Below are 17,058 nucleotides of genomic sequence, written 5' to 3'. Positions count from 1 at the left end.
TGTTACTCCAGGAGCTGTCTTCCAGATCTTTGTAAGGGCCAGGGTACTCTTCAACCTGGTGGCTGCAGTGTGTGGAAACCCTTTGGAGCATAAGAGTTGGTGACATTTTTGGGCTTACTATTTAATCTCAAACAAGTTGGTTGACTTCTCTGTGTCTCTGTTTATTTAGAAAAAAAAGTGTCCCTATATTTCAATGTTACCATGGAGAATAAACAATGTCAAGTGCTTAGCTTAATTCAGAACTTGGTGCCCAGTAAGAGCCCGGGACCACCTAGCCACTTTCTTTTTATCTGTGTCAGTTAGACAGTTCTTACTGGTTCCTACATCAGCATGTGCTGTTATTTCTACCTGTGTGCTAACTGAACTTGTGTCTGTTATAAAATGTGCATTTATGGATTTGTTCTGTTCTCAAGGTGGTGATGAAGCATAATGCTGTAATAGAACATTTAAAACAGAAAAAGACCATGACTCCAGCTGAAAGAGAAGAAAATCAAAGGTAGGGAGAGACACAGGCCCACCTGAGAGTCTGCACAGTTTGGTTTGCCTTTGGTCTTACCCAAGCTTAATGCCAGGAGTGGTTATGGTTGCTCCTGGAAACTCTGCAGTCCGTTTGTACATCGTCTAGGGACGTAGACAAATGGTGCCTTACGTGTCAGGGTGGAGCAGCCAGTGTTACAGAGGTTGTGTGTTTTCCTCTAGAATGATTGTGTGTAACCAGGTGATGAAGTACATTCTGGATAAGATAGACAAAGAAGAGAGACAGGCGGCAAAGAAACGCAAGCGCGAGGAGAGCGTGGAGCAGAAGCGGAGCAAGCAGAACGCCAGCAAGCTCTCTGCTCTGCTCTTCAAACACAAGGAGCAGCTCAAGGCCGAGATCCTGAGAAAGAGGGCACTGCTGGACAAGGAGCTGCAGATCCAGGTGCAGGTAGGAGCCAGCGGCCGTCAGCCAGGGCTGGGTACACCTGCTGAGATTCCAGCTCCCTTCTAGAGTTTATATTAATGTGTTGGTAGCATGGACAGTAAGTAATAGGTGTGCTTGGATTTTGAGAGGCAGCAGGCCTTTCTAAGTTTGTCATCCTCCAATCCGAGAGTGTTGAACCCTTTTTGGGTTTTTTTGTTTGTTTGCTTGTTTGTTTTTCTAGACAGGGTTTTTTTTCTCTGTATATCCCTGTCTGTCCTGGAACTCACTCAGGTCAGACCAGGCTGACCTGAATTCACTGAGAACCGCCTGCCTCTGCCTTCCGAACCCTGGGATTAAAGGCGTGCTCCAGCACCGCCCCAACATGGGCTGACCAGTCTTAGTTATGTTGGATGTGGTGTGGCTTTTATTATCTGTGCTATCATTCGTCCAGAACACATTTCAGAAGAAGAATGCAGAGTAATGTGAACATAGGAAAACACACTTATACAGACTTTTCCTAGCTTGAACGTGACACTGTAGGTACTGCTCATCTATTCATACATATTTACAGAGCTTTCTGATAAAGAAGCAGGCTATTGACAGCATCAAATAAGAAAACACCCATCAGACCAGCAAATGGTCTTACATGACGTAAAAGATTGGCAGTCTTCCCACAGAAGCCAAACCAGCCAGGGCCAGCAATCAGGTTATTCGCTGGAGGAAGATGAAAGAAGGAAGCACAAACTGCAAGAAAGAAGACAGAATTGGTTTTTTTTGGGGGGGGGGAGGGGGTTTGGTGTAATTATTACATTACATCCCCAGGGAAACCATATTAAAAATTTAACAAAATTAAGTTTGACAGCATTAGAATTAACACTGAGTACAACCATTGTCCCAGTTTCCCGAGACAAAGATCCCATTCACAGTAGAATCAGAAAACTTAAAATGCAGTTCCACACTTGGTGCTATGATACAGTGCAGGTAAGAGTTATTTCAGTTACAGCCCCACACATGACATTAAGTGATTGTTCCAGGCCTGGTGTGGTGGTGCACACCTCTAATCCTGCCGTTGGGAGGCATTCAAGGCCAGCCCGGACTAAGTCAATTGCAGGAGAGCCAGAGCTATGTAGTGAAACCATGCCTCAAAAAAAAAAAAAAAAGAAAATGAAAAGACATATCTCAGATATATTAAAATTTTAAAGGCAAAACACAAAACAAGGTACTAAGAAAAAAATATACTTGCCATTTTTGAAATCTTGGAAAGCAATTCTTGAAAGTGTTTTATTATTTCCTTTTCTCTTCTTGGGGGGGATAGGGTGCAGTTTTGTTTGTTTTTTGAGACAGGTTTTTCTCTGTATTGCTTTGGAGCCTGTCCTAGAACTCACTCTGTAGACCAGGTTGCTCTCAAACTCACAGAGCTCCACTGGCTCCCAAGTGCTCATTTTTCTCTTCTTACAAACATCTGCATAAGGCCTCTACATTTGGTCTGTTTCAAACAGGATCTTTCTTTAGCCCAGGACTGGCTTCAAATTCCTGGGCCTCCTACTTCAGCCTCTTAAATGCTGGGATTACGGCCTATACCCCGTGTCCAGGGATGGCTCTCCTTTAGAATGTGTAGGACTCCTTCCTGTAGGTGCAAGGGTTCCATCCAGTTAGCCTTACAGCAGCCATTATTGTTCAGATGCTGGGAATCTTGCATGTCTAGACGTGGAAGGAGAGTCACAGGCTGAGGAGGAGGGCTACAGCCCTTCTTCAGCTGCCATCAGTGTGTGGGGATTTTTTTTTTTTTTTTTTTTTTTTTTTTTTGGAGACGTGTGGAGATTAGCATTTTCAGAGGTAGAGAGTGAGAGAGAGAGAGAGTTTCTCCATTCCTGCCCTTCATCTTCTCTGTAGGAAATGCGGGAATTTCTGATCTGCTTTTTTAACCTTCTGGGAATTGAATTTGGGTCATCAGGTTTTTGTGACAAGCACTTTTACCCACTGCACCATCTCTTTGGCCCAGGATCCTCATTTATGGACAAACATGTTTAAAGACACTAGTGTTGTTTTGGGGGTGTTCGTTTGTTATGGGATTTGTTTTGTTTTGAGACAATGTCTCATGTAGGCCTGGCGAGTCTCAAACTCACCTGTGTTGCAAAGGACGACCTTTAATTGGTAACCCTCTTGCTTCTCTCTCAGTAGCTAGGGCGGTGCACCTAGTTAGAAAAGTGTATTTTGTTGCCTAGGTCTCCTCTCTTAAATCCAAACAAGGACAGTCTTTCTCTTACTCCGTTCATGTTCGCTGCCCGCCAGGCCATGCTTTGGGTCTTGAGTTTGGTTCATGTGCAGACTCCTAACAGGAACTGCTTGGATGAGCTTGATACACGCTTTTCCCAGCACTTACTAAGGAGGCAGAGGCAAGCATATTTCTCTGAGTTCTAGGCCAACCTGGTCTACAGATTGAGTTCCAGGACAGCCAAGCCAAGGCTACACAGAGACCCCAAAAAGGAAAAAGAATAGGAGGGATGGTATTTGTCAGGTGGGGATAATGTCCAGCTCCTGCCCAGGTTGCTCCTTCACGTAACCGTGCTGGCCTTCTGTCTGTCTTCACTTGCCCACAGGAAGAGCTGAAGAGAGACCTGAAAATGAAGAGAGAGAGAGACATGGCACAGGCTGTACAGGTCAGTGCTGCTGCATCACCCACACCCTCAGTGCCAGCGCCAGCGCCAGCGCCGCCACCGGCAGCCCCGCCGGCTCCTCCTCCTTCACCTCCCTTGGCACACGGTCTGCCATCTGCGGGCCACCCCACAGCCCCACTGCCCGCCGCTTCCCAGAAGAGGAAGCGGGAGGAGGAGAAGGACTCCAAGTCCAAAAAGAAGAAGATGATCTCCACCACCTCCAAGGAGGCCAAGAAAGACACCAGGCTGTACTGCATCTGCAAGACGCCCTACGACGAGTCCAAGTGAGTGCCTCTCCCCAGTGTAGCTGTTGAGTGAGCAGTTGGCAGCACCGGGTGAGGGCGAGCCAGTGTGAGGCTGGGCTTCATCTTGCATCAGATACTTGGCTTGACACAGTGCAATAAGGGGGCTGTTCCACATGCTCATGGGTCTTGCTTATCCTCAGCAATGTCCTTTTCTGTCAAAAACAAGCTTGCTGTGGCCTCTTTGCTTTCCCAAAGCGCTTTGTGGGCCTGCTCCTAATCAATCTGCCAGCACTGCGTCTTGCAGCCCAGAGTCCATTCCAAAGTGGATGGCACAGAGGTGTCACATTAGTTCCCGTTTAAAAAAAAAAAAAAAAAAAAATATTTTTGTCTAAGTTTCCACTGCCTTACTGGAAACAAAAGCCAAAAGAACACATGGTGTTCCTTACATCAGTTTGTGAGTTTGACATTCAAAAATTGGTGGGCGCAGCAATGGGAAGCTGTTTTTGACAGTTTTATATTTGGTGACATAAATGAGATTTTAGAGATATTATTGGTCCATAAATATGCTTTTCTTGTTCCTTTTTTTTTTTCAGTTATTGCTATTATTCACTGTTTAACTTCTGTCCAACATGCAAATATAGGCCAGTGTTTTACAGTACCAAAAGTTTAAGTGTGTCTTAAAAAATGATTTAGAATTAGAAATTCTTCCTGTGTGTATGTGGTGACAGGGAAGCCACTCCAGTGTGCTTGCTAAGTCACCATCAGTTTGTAAGTGTCTGGTGGAAACTCTGCTGGGAGACAAGCTGCCTGTTGAACTCAGCAGAGTGTAAAGGTCCTCACTTCCCACTGTGTGTCCCTCATTAGTGACTGTCCATCGTGTAAAGAGTGGCACTCTGAACTAATTCCCCCAACAGTGCAGTACAGGCGTGCCTCACTTTAAGTAACACGTGGCGGATGGGGAACCTTACACAGTGTTCAGTCCACAGAAGACCATTTTGACACAGCTTTCCTGGGATACTGGCGTTGCTTAAAATGAGGTGCACCTGTACATGTGCTCGTTGTGTTAAGCCTGCCTCATTATTTTGTGGCTATTTCACCTTTTTTTTTTTTTTTTTTTTTTTTTTTCTCTTTTTTTATTTTCTTTTCCAGTTTGCCATTGACATTTCACGGCAGTCTCCTTCACTCCTTCTCACAGTTGGAGTAGGGAGGCGTTTGTCAGTGCTTTGTGACCTCAGACCAGACCAGCCTGGTTTGGACATTGAGTCACTAGCTGCTAAGGAGAGTTGCTTAAAAATGGAAACTCAGGTCCTGAAATGCCTTTCAGAGCATGTGGCACCTGACGAGGCGACATTTCTATGGCCTCAGCAGGTCCTCACCTGAGGCAGGGCATGTGGGAGTCTTGGTGCAAAAGCAAGGGTCACCGGGAACAGGTTGCCATCTCACTGTGTGTCATTCCTGCACAGTCACGAAGCATCCCTCTAGGTTAACTTGCAGCACCGCCTGGTAGAACGGAAGGGACCAGTGGTGACAAGGCCAGCCTGGTAGCCTGTGAGCAGTGCAGGCCTGCACAGCTCCCATTTGCTACTTGTCACTGCTCCCCAGGACCCAATGTCACAGCACCTGGGCCCCTTTCATCCCTCCCTCCCGCCCTCACACACTCCCCTTGCCAACTCAGTAAACAGGAGTGACTGCATACATGGACCTCTCCTAGTTCCTCCGTACCGTGTCTGACCATTTGTCTTCTCCACCTGGCTGGCCTGCATGTTCCTTGTACTGTAACTTCTCCTCCGTGTTTGCGCTTCGCTTCGTTTCCAATTGTAAATTGTGAGATACATTTTCAAACCTATCTAAGAAATAGCCCTGATATTGAAATGGCTTCTGTAGAATAGGTTTGATAGATGTAAGTCTTTGATTCTTTGGCTTTGGTTTTTGTGCCTGTTACAGTTTCACACACATTCATTATGAGGAAGCCATTACATTACCATCAGTGTGTTGTTAATTTTTTTTTTTTTTCAAATTCCAGTATGTTTTTAAAGAAACCATATTTCACTAAACAATGTGTTTGTTGAAATCGATGTGAGTGATGACATGTCCACCCTTGGCACAGTGTCAGATGCTGTAGTTAGCCACTGGTAGAATGGTTGGATTCATAGTGTTTAGCTGACTTATTGCAGAAATTACCCTGTAAGAAAGTGAAGCAGGGTAGGGAAGACAGATTTACATGCCATGCAGCTCAAAATGACAACTACATTGTCATTTCATTGTGAATACTTTTAGGTTCTATATTGGCTGTGATCTTTGTACTAACTGGTATCATGGAGAATGTGTTGGCATCACAGAAAAGGAGGCTAAGAAAATGGATGTGTACATCTGTAATGATTGTAAGCGGGCACAAGAGGGCAGCAGTGAGGAATTGTACTGTATCTGCAGGACACCTTATGATGAGTCACAGTGAGTTGATAAGAGCATCTGTTTGACGATTCAGGAAGCCGCATTGTTCAACTGGTCACTTAATGTGAAAATGAAAAGCAGGGCCTCTCTGTGGTGTGTTACACACCTACGTTACTGAGCCTTTCTGGTTTTTTCTCTTTTCCCTCTTTCTCTCTCCTTCAAAATGTATGTTGCTTCCTAGTGAATGATTGAGTTGCATTGGGGGAAATGTGGTTAAAACAGTACATTTGATTCTTCAATATGTAATAGAAAGTAATGGAAACAGCCTGACTGGGGACCTCACCTTGTCTGAAGGCGTGCTCTGTTACAGGCTAGAGAAGCACCCTTTAGGATAAGCTGTGGCTGCTCCTAGATCACTGATTTTGAACCCTCATTTGATACGGGGCTAGTTGAAAGCTTTTTTTTTTTGGTTTTTCTTTTTGCCTTATTTTGTTTTAAGCTTTAAAATCAATCAAATGTTTTACATTTTTTTCCCTCAAAATTGGTTCTACAGTAGTACATAGTATTTTTACTACATGTTTGCTATTATTCTTAACATCCAAAGTACTTGGTTAACACATTGGAATGTCAGTCTCGAGTAGTAAAACCATAATACTGAAGCTATTTTATACCCAGGGGTTAGCCAGTCTTCAGTTGCATGGTGGTTTTAAGGGGATCTAAGTAGAAGCAGCCCACTCTCTCTGGCCTCACATTTCCATTTTGGATCTTACAGATTTTATATTGGCTGCGATCGATGTCAGAATTGGTACCACGGGCGCTGTGTTGGCATCTTGCAAAGTGAGGCAGAGCTCATTGATGAGTATGTCTGTCCACAGTGCCAGTCGACAGAAGATGCCATGACGGTGCTCACACCACTGACAGAGAAAGACTATGAGGGTTTGAAGAGGGTGCTGCGCTCCCTACAGGTGAGACTGCCGAGTGCGGCGCCTGAAGGTGAAGCCAGAGCCGCCTGCCTGTGGAGATGTGTCTAGGGTCTGAACTTTGCATTCTCTGGTGAGCACACTTGGCTGTGTCTCAGGACTGGGCGCGAAGGGATGGACAGAGTCGTATGTGCCAGCGACGTGACGCTTCCCAAATGCACCTTCTCCGCTGTTTCTTCTCTAAAGAAAACTGTGTCTCACAGACGTAGCTGAGCAAACGGTTACTCTCTCACTAGATTGGGGGTGTTAGAGATGGGTCAGGACAGGACATTGGGTTAAATCTCCTCTGTAGCCACAGTCACAGTGTCAGAAGAACTGGAAACCAGTACCAGTTCCTTACCCAGCGGTGGTAATCACTGCACACTTCGAACCGGTCCAACCCAGCATTCCTCAGCTGGCCGGTCTTCACGTAAGAACCAGAGTACAGGTTTCATGACTCTTGCTGGTGCTCCACACCTGTCACCAAGGACCTCAGAGCCACCTTGGAGGACTGTAACTGTAAATCATACTCATTTAAGAAAATTTGTAACTGCCACCCAAGTCACCTTGTGTAACCATTTCATTTCTTGAATGTAGAGCTGACTTGAATTTTCAGGCTTTGTTAACAGATCCAGTGAGTCAGCTGAGTGAGTGAGTGTGTGTGTGTGTGTGTGTGTGTGTGTGTGTGATTAGCACTTCCGATGACAATAATGATGCTTGTTCTTTATTGTAGGCCCATAAGATGGCTTGGCCTTTCCTTGAGCCGGTAGACCCCAATGATGCACCAGACTATTACGGTGTTATTAAAGAGCCAATGGGTGAGTGCTCCAGATGAATAGGAATGTGCTTCTCAGGAGTCATGGGCAGCATTCTGTTGTCCATGATGCTGTTGCATCAGGAGAGTGTCGGGAGGTGACAGCACAAACTGTATCGTTCGCTTAGAATAGTCACTAGAAGTAGCATTTGAAGCTGAGTTTCATAGGTACTCTTAGTCCAGGCTGACTCAGACACCCCCCACCAACCCCCATCCCCTCACCCACTCCCCGCACCTCCCAAGTGCTGAAGTTACCGGAAAGAACGCTGCAGTCTGGGAATAATCTACTGAAATTTATATATGCATGCCTTTGAGCTAGGAGCGTACCTTGGGGATAAGTGTATATATTCATGGCAGCAGTGTTTGTGATGGCATAACACTAGAAGTGCAATAAACCACCAGTCCAGGAGTCACTGAGTCATACTGTATGTGAGTGAGGTTGTACAGCTGTACAAAGAATGGGTGGAATAGGGAACCCGGCCTGAGGAACAAGCAGATCCAGCAACCACAGTGGAGAGCCAGGGGAACATAAAGCCTTTCCCAGGAGAAAAACACTATTAGACTAGTTAAAACTGAGCATACCAGGGCTGGAGGATGGCTCAGAAGTTAAGAGCGCTGCTTGTTTTTCTAGAGGTCCTGAGTTCAATTCCCAGCAACCACGTGGTGGTTCACAACCATCGGTAATGAGATCGTGCCCTCTTCTGGCTTGCAGGGATATATGCAGGCAGAACACAGTATACATTATAAATAAGTAAATCTTTCGAAATAAAACAAAACAAAACTGGGCATACCAAAAGGGGAGCTGCATGCAGTTGCATTTCAGAGAATGTGCCAGCCATTGAAGTTAAAAAAGTAATGTTGAAGAATTCCCAAACCACTGACATTCCCTTTAGCTGATAGAAAAACTGTTTTTAAAGCCAGCTAAGTATCCTTAAAAGAAGGGAGATTGAGTCAGATCCATCTGAGAGCTGGGTGGACAGCTCAGGGAGAGCACTTGCCTTCCTAACTTAGAGGCCTGGACAGACAATGATGCCATCTCCCTGTTGGTCTTTTCAGAGCAGTGGTTCTGATGCTTTGTGTTGAATTTACTGGAGCTGGAGAGATGGCCCAAAGGGTGGGGCAGCTGGCTGGTCTACCAACAGGCTCAGGTTTGAGCCCCAGCACCCAATGGTACAACACCAACTTTAACACAGGGGGTGCAACTCCCTCATCCCTGCTCAGCACACAAACACAGTGTTTGAGAATTGCATTTTTGTTTTTGTTTTTTGATACAGGATTTCTCTGTTAACAGCCATAGCTGTCCTGGAACTAACTCTATAGACCAGGCTGGCCTCGAACTCACAGAGCTGTGAGTGTGCCTCCCAAGAGCTGGAATTAAAGGCATGTGCCACCACCGCCCGGCTGTCTTGTAGTTTTTGAGACATTTCATTCTCTAGCCCAGCTTGACCTTGATTTCCCACTCAGAGCTGTCAGCTCCTGAGTGCTGGCCTGACAGGTGGGAGCCACCACTCCTCGTGTTCTCTTTTCAAGAGCCAGGATGCTTTCCTGTCTCTTTCCTTTTGCGTTTGTTATGTCAGTTCAATATAATATGCACCTGTTCTTAGATATGTCGAGGAAATGCAGACCCGCAAGACTTCGTTGAGAGACGTGAACACTGCCATCTGTGTCTAGGCTTTAAGCAATAAAATCTCACATTCTAGTCTTCCCACGCCCTTCCAGTTTTGAAAGTCAGTCTCGTTCTTGTCCTGGATGTCCTAGAACATGTAATCCTCCTGCCTCAGCCCCCTGGGGTGCTGGAATTACTGGAGTATACCATCATTTCCAGAGACAATTCTATATTTACTAAAAGTTCATTAAATGTATATAAAAATGTCCAGATGGTGTAGACTAACTTTAAAAGTGGTAGGTTGCTTTGAGGGCTGAGGGAACCAACATGGTGTTACTGAACCTATTATAATATGATAAAGACAGCTGGTCAGTGGTGGCGCATGCCTTTAATCACAGCACTCAGGAGGCAGAGGTAGGGGGATCTCTGTGAGTTTGAGACTAGCCTGATCTACAAGAGCTAGTTCCAGGACAGCCTCCACAGCCACAGGGAAACCCTATCTCAAAATACCAAAAGAAAGATGATAAAGCCACTACTATAGATGACATTTAGTCATAATTCTACATTGTGTTCACAATTTGGAATTTTAATTAACCTTAGTATGCATCGTTGTTTGTGTTTGCTATTTTACTATAAAAGATAAAGACAGGCTGGGTGATGGTGGTGGCAGTGCACACCTTTAGACAGATCTCTGAATTTTAGGCCAGCCTGATCTACAGAATGAGTTTCAGGACATCCAGGGCTACACAGAGAGACCCTGTCTTGTAAAAACAAACAATAAAAAGCAATTGAATGAAAGCTGTTCTGTGTAGTTAACTAAAAATGAAAGCACCTTCTGAGCAGCAGCCAGGATTGATGTCTTAGGACCCAAAACAGAAACAGTGTTGACCAGTCCCAGGCATCCTTGCCTGGACTATCCTCCAGATATGGGGTAGAACATTCAGAAGAATTCCAAGTAAACACGCATGTTGAGTTCATGAGAGCTGCAGGGCGTGACTGCATTGGGAGAGCCTTATAGCTGTGAATGTATTTTATGTTTTCTGTTTTTAAGACCTTGCCACCATGGAAGAAAGAATACAAAAACGGTATTATGAAAAACTGACTGAGTTTGTGGCAGATATGACCAAAATTTTTGATAACTGCCGTTACTACAATCCCAGTGACTCCCCCTTTTACCAATGTGCAGAAGTTCTTGAGTCATTCTTTGTACAGAAACTGAAAGGATTCAAGGCTAGCAGGTAAGCACGGGTGTTCAGTAACCTGATGTAAATCATTTCTTCAAAGTTTGTACTTCCTATTGAAGGATCGGCCAGTGGTTTGTTTGTAATAAGTTTGTTCCTTCAAATAAAAATACTGTTCCTACAAAGTCAAGGCTTTAACCCCAGCACTCAGGAGTCAGAAGTCTGTGATGTTGAGGCCAGCCAGAGCTGCATAGTGAGACCCTGTCTCAACAAACAAACAGAAACAGATGATGGCACTGAGGTCTACTCTTCAGGATGGGAGCAGTTATTACTGGGAAAGCTCCATGTCTATTCATATGGTTAAAATGAAATCATTTTGTAAATGCTCTCCGTGGGAATCTGTCTGCAGGACCTGTGACAAGCAAGGAAGGCTCTGGCTCCCTTTGAGCCACCCATTGATTAAGCAAGTGAGAAAGTTCTCCAAACTCTCGAGTTATGTTTGCTACATCTTAGAAGTCATCAAACAGTAGTTTTCCAGGTGTTTTTCTAGGCTATGCTAGATCTGAAGTCCTCCATGTCTTTCTAAACCATAAAAACATCGTAGCAATTTTGCAAGAAATTTTGTTACTGTTACCTCCCCGCCCCATCCCAAGTCCATGAAGCTCTGCATCCTGGAGAGGTTTGGTGCTTCTCCAGTGATTAACAGCTATGTCACTGCTACCATTCTGTAGCCCTAAGAATCACCATTCACGGTACCATATCCACCCAGCCAGCCAGTCATCCTAGATGTTCTGGCTGTGTGACTTGGGTGGGTTGGGGCCTGGGCATCTGTGTATCATCCAAGGTGTTCCTAAAAGATTCCTTAGCAAGTATTAGAGTCAGTGTTGCGGGCTCCAAGTGAAGCTGAGTGAGAGCACCGGCATGCATTCTCAGCCCTGGGTCACTCCTCATTGTACACAGTGATGCAGTGCTCTACCACGTAGCCTCCCTCTGGGGAAAGTCTTGGGGCTATTTTCTTTCCTCTCCCATAGCAAGGTAGATGGTTCCCAAGAGGTGTGTTTTAGACAGTGTTGAAACATGGGCAGTAGCGGAGGCTTTTAAAAGGTAACAGCAGAGTACACTAAAATCTCATCAGTGGTGAGCAGAAGGGAGATGAGTCCAGTACAAACCCAATCCAGATGCTTTAGACAATTCAGGAGCGATCCCAACATACCGCCCAGAGAGCCTTACATATGTGAATCCCAACACTTAATAGAAACCTAGAGAAGAGCAACCTAAGATCCGTGTAGCTATGTTGGAAGTGTTGCTGGCATCTAGCCCATGGGGGCCAGCGAAGCTGCTTGCCAGACTGCTGGGCAGGCCAGCCTCCGTGACAAAGAATGAGCCATCCCCAGAATGTCATGAGGGACACTAAAAAAGCTCATTCTTCGCTGGAGATTAAGTTGGAGACCTAGCAGATACTGCCTCAAATAGTGAAGAAGTAACTGCCCAGCAGGGAGCTCTGAACTCATCCACAGCACCTACCTACCAGGTGAAGATTAGCAGACATGCAAGGAAAGCCTGCATGGAGAAGGAAAAGTCCATGGTGGAGCAGAACACACACCCTGTATCATGTCCTGAGAAATTATCAAGCACACTACACCTACATCCGGGAGAACAGATTATTGGGAGTGAAAAAAACCCAAGATAGTAAAATTAGGAAAAGACAGTGATGTAAGGGATGAAAGTTCACATCTTGGAAATTATGAAATAAAAATGTCACGGTGCCTGATACTCGGTGAGAAGGAACAGACAGGATGAAGGAGACTACCAAGGTCACTGTCAGAAAGTAGAACGTTGAGCACCAACTTCCTCTGTGCTGCACGGGATGCTGGGTAGTGGGGAACCTGGGCTCTGCCATTTGCATCCTTATGGAGAGAGGGGCACTGCTGGTACACCAGGGAGAGGACAGCTGGGAAACAACCACTGCACGTACAATGCTGTGACGCCGCTAAGTGCCAAGGCTAAAGGAGCTTCCAGAAGACAGAACAGAACAGGATTAGACCTGTACCAGTCTTGAGGAAATGTGTCAGCTTACAGTATACAGATGTGGGAACAGTGCAGTGGAAACAGTACATGGTTAACATGTCAGGAAGGGGCTCATGGGTTATTACAAAGTATGTGCTCCAGCAGACATAAGCACATCAAGGAACAAGACTTAGCCCCTCCTCTAATCCCAGCATTTGGGAGGTAGAGGCAGGCAGATCTGAGTTCAAGATCAATCTCGTCTATAGAATGAGTTCCAGGACAGCCAGGGCTACACAGAGAAACCCCATCTCAAAAAATGGGGGGTGGAGGAAAGACAAAAGAGACAGGACATTGGGTGCCTGGAGAGGTTTAAGTCTTTAATCTCAGCTACAGAGTGAGACACTGACTCAAAGCAAAGGAAAACTAGACCTTAGAATCCAAGAAACAAGAGGTCCCAGCAACCAACCAAGAATGCATGGAACCTACGTGACGTTTTTATGTCCAATATGTGTAACAAGTGTTGATCAGAAGACAACAGTGTCCAAGACAGGAATGTCTACAGAGAGCAAGCGTGTAGACCTGAGCTAATTAGTGGAAGTCAGAAAACCCTAACCCTGTGAAGTAACCAAAAGCAGGGAGGGTAAGAATGCTTTCTCAGAAATGCTAGGTGCTGCAGAGAAAGAGCTCTGGGGCCACAAGAGCTTTGGTGTCTTGAATCAGCCTAAGGGTACTAGGTGAACTCACTTCTCATTTGCGAAAGCAAAATAAAGTTGGGAGAAGTGAGAAGTGCAGCTAAGGAGGGCAGGAGGAGACAGTCACTCCAGGCCCAGTAAGCGGAGCAAAGGCTGCTGACCCCTTCATTGGGGGGGTAGGGGGACGGTGTGTTCCCATTCATGCCTTGAGCAGGTAGTCATCTGATGACATCTCTAAAAGTGTCCTTTTAAAAAGTTGGAAAGGAAGGAAGGAAGGCTTTTGGAGGTAGCTGGGATCTGGAAGCTGGGTACATGGAGTCCTACCTTTGCTGCCAGACTTGCAGGTAGAATTCCAGAGTGGAGGATGAAAGGGGGGGGGGGGAAGGCTTTACAGTTCTGGGGCTTGTAGCTAAACAAGGATTTGCGGAAGATAGGAAAAGGCATAGTAACCTACCGAGGTGTGTGTGTGTGTGTGTGCTTCATTAAGTACACATGGTAACACTGGCCTGCACTCCCAGGCGTAAGGGACCACTATGGCATCTTGCCACCAAGTTGCTTCCGTGGCTCTTTGGATGGTAAGGCATTGTGTGTGTTTAAGAACACCAGAACTGAATTTAGAGGTTGGCTCAATTCTGCTCCAGTGCATTGAACATGAAGAGTTGTGCAGAGGCCAAAATGGCTGACTGTTGCGTTGCTGTTCTGTGCTCCAGGCTTCTGTTCTCCCCAGTTAAGGCAGGCACAGGGCACGCGGACCTCTTCTATTTCTGCTGTTAACCTGGCCACACCTTCTGTTTTTAAGTTGTGATCTCCCAGATTGTGTGTACATTATTCTCATTTCTTTGTTCTGATTCATTTATACCATCCATGTTCTTTCTTTCTTACAGATTGTGATATCTTTAGTCTGAATTTTTAACTGGAATCAGAACTGGATGTTGAGGTCACTATTTTACCACGTGATTGCCTAATTCAAAATTCCCCTCCCAAAGGTTGAAACTAGTTAATATAATTTTTTAATGTTAAATACAGATGTGTAGATACATAAAAAGTTTATTCTGGCAGCCATGTTGGACAATGGTTTAAAGAATTGTGAATGCTCAGGGTGCTGTACCTACCTGCTATTGCAATATAAAGTGCTACGAGTTAGTCCTGCTGCCTGTACAGTAATTTGGTTACTAACAGAAATTGTGAATGGAACTTTCTGGACTTCAGTTGAAAATGTGATGCTAATATTGCTACTTGTCTTTTGATGGAACTTTCCACTTCTTGCATCATTGTAAATAGCCAGGCACACACACCTTTTACTACAGTAATGCTTCTTCCTGTAAATGTCTTTGTCCCATTTGCTGAAATGGTGTAATCTTAATAGACAATATATAGTCGCTTATATATACATATATTTTTAAACATTGGCTTTTTCCAGTGAGCTACCATGTTGACTGTACAGTGAAGAGTTTTACTACTATAGCTTAAAGATTTCTTAATCGTTAATTTTTTATCTTTGCTTGCCAAGGGTGAGTGAAAGCCTGGCTGCTTCCCCAGACCGGCCTTGGCGTCCACATAAAGTATCATTGTCTCAGAAATGAAGGGTGCTTAATTGTCCCCTTTTTCTGTATTCTGTAGGTCTCATAACAACAAGCTGCAGTCTACAGCTCCTTAGAGCTCAGCGTGTCACCTAAGCGAGACACAGCGAGAGGCTGGTGGCCTGAACTATTTAAGTTAAAGCCACATGTTTTCAGTCAGGCTATCCCGACAAGGCTTGACCATAACCTCGTTCCTATTGGTCACAACAGTCCAATTGTATTCTTGGCCAGTTTTGTCCAACGGACAAAGGAAAAGCAAAGTCAACGGCACCATTGTCTTGTCGAGAGCAAATGGCTTTACCAATGTGGCAGAAGCAGGAAACTTTTGTTTATTGAAAAAAAAAAAAAAAAAAAGAAAAAGCAAGAAAAAAAAAAGATGCTATGGGGTCAAGTGTAACTCCGTGGGTGCCACGCCTGCTCTTCAGTGAAGAAGCTGCTTAGAGTCTCTCAGAAAACTTTTTGACTGTATTTATTTATTGTTGCAAAAAAGACGCTTTTTTATTGCTGCCCTCATTTGTCAGCTAATTATTTTTTCTTATAAAATCCAGCCCTGGTTACGTGTATCCATCTATATCTTATCATGATTCCTGTAGGTGAAGTACAAGGCGACCTCTAGATGTCTTTTCTTTCTATGAAAGGAGCTGCTATGTACACATGTGCACACACAACTGGGAATCAACAATGAGTTTATTGTTCATGGTAGACACAGATGAAGCTTGCAGGAAGGCTGGGATAAGTAAGTGGTCCTGGACTACAGACTCCGTTGCCTTGAATACACCAGTACAAACTGTCATTTACTCTGCACCAGGCTAAATGAGCAAAATCTATTTGAAGGTATCTTGTTTGTAAACATTTGTCAGATTCTAATTTTTTTCTTTTTGTATGAAAATTCAACTATGGATGTATATGAATCGAAATAAATGGAGATAATTTTTCTCCCACAGATGGAGGTCTCTTTGAATGTGCGCTAATGATTGCTTGTAAGCCTTTGTGGGGAGAGGGAGGGCCACCAGGAATCACAGGCAGACGGCCTGAGTTTCTCCAGCAGAGCAGAGGCCCTTCTTTTCCTAATTCCCAGTCCCTTGTCATCACATCAGAGCTCCTAGGGAGCTGACCTCTAATAACAGGAATATGACACAGTATGTTATCTTCATCCCCACCTTCTGCAGTTCTAGGCAAATTACCAGTCACCCCTGTCTGTGTGGGGTGAAGGGTGCTGAGGTGACCGTGGCCTCCCCTTTGTGTTGGTTGGGTTCCTTTGGGTTTTGTTTGTTGCAGTAGGGGAGAGTCGTCCAAGACTAGGGCGCAGGGTGGAGCAGACAGGTGAGCTCTGCACGAGCCTCCTGCCAGTGTCCTTGCCTTCCTTCCCCTTGTGCTGCTGCTCTATGTTGTGAAAATCAGCTGGAGTTGGATTGTGCAGCTTCGCAGACATTTCCTAGACTTTGCACTAGTACATATTAGCCTTGTCCTGCTGAGTTCTAGAATCTACCTAGTTTTTGTTTTTTAAAAGTCCTCTATGTTTGGTGTAGCCCTGCTATGCAAAGCCTTCCCCAGCCCATAGTTTCTCGACAGGAAACTGTGGCAACAGTTGGCAGTTCTCTTCTCCAGGCTCAGGTGTACAGGTTCCTCTGGGCTCACACGCTCTGCTGGAGCCCACCCCCTCTGTACATAAAGATGTCGCTTTAGCCTATGCTTACAGCTAAAGAGACTAGATGCTCAATATGGTAACAAAGCTTTTGCTTAAACTATCAAGGTGGAAGTAGTTAAATACAGGCTATTTTGTCCTCCTCGTTTACAAAAAGAAAATGTTCCATGTTGTAAGCACCGTGCTGATGCAGGAATTCTACATTTTAATGCTATGATGTGATTCTGCATCTAGCCACATCACAGTATTCCTGTACTATCTTATTCATATATCTAAGTAAACATGGGCTCGATCACTTCAGCTTGTTGCAGCAAGAGCTTTCCTACCTGTAGGCAATAGATTGCTATGTTTTTAACAAATTGTAGCAAATTCTAAATAAT

At 44.9% G+C, this 17,058-nt stretch overlaps 1 protein-coding gene across 1 annotated transcript in view; it reads left to right on the top strand.

Annotated features, from left to right (window-relative positions):
* Bptf (bromodomain PHD finger transcription factor) overlaps positions 1–15,976 on the top strand; it is a 99,887-nt gene extending 83,911 nt beyond the window's left edge. Inside the window, exons 24-31 of the mRNA XM_051179462.1 lie at positions 414–496; positions 700–925; positions 3,502–3,842; positions 6,081–6,254; positions 6,967–7,159; positions 7,887–7,971; positions 10,625–10,811; positions 15,074–15,976. Coding sequence (XP_051035419.1) covers positions 414–496; positions 700–925; positions 3,502–3,842; positions 6,081–6,254; positions 6,967–7,159; positions 7,887–7,971; positions 10,625–10,811; positions 15,074–15,110 — 1,326 coding nt within the window. The 3' untranslated portion in view covers positions 15,111–15,976. The remainder of the gene's footprint in view (positions 1–413; positions 497–699; positions 926–3,501; positions 3,843–6,080; positions 6,255–6,966; positions 7,160–7,886; positions 7,972–10,624; positions 10,812–15,073) is intronic.
* The last annotated feature ends 1,082 nt before the right edge of the window (positions 15,977–17,058 follow it).

The sequence above is a fragment of the Phodopus roborovskii genome, unplaced genomic scaffold (assembly GCF_943737965.1).
Source record: "Phodopus roborovskii unplaced genomic scaffold, PHOROB, whole genome shotgun sequence".
Classification (NCBI taxonomy): domain Eukaryota; kingdom Metazoa; phylum Chordata; class Mammalia; order Rodentia; family Cricetidae; genus Phodopus; species Phodopus roborovskii.
The sequence above is the reverse complement of the archived record's forward strand: the minus strand, read 5'-3'. Positions and strand labels throughout refer to the sequence as shown.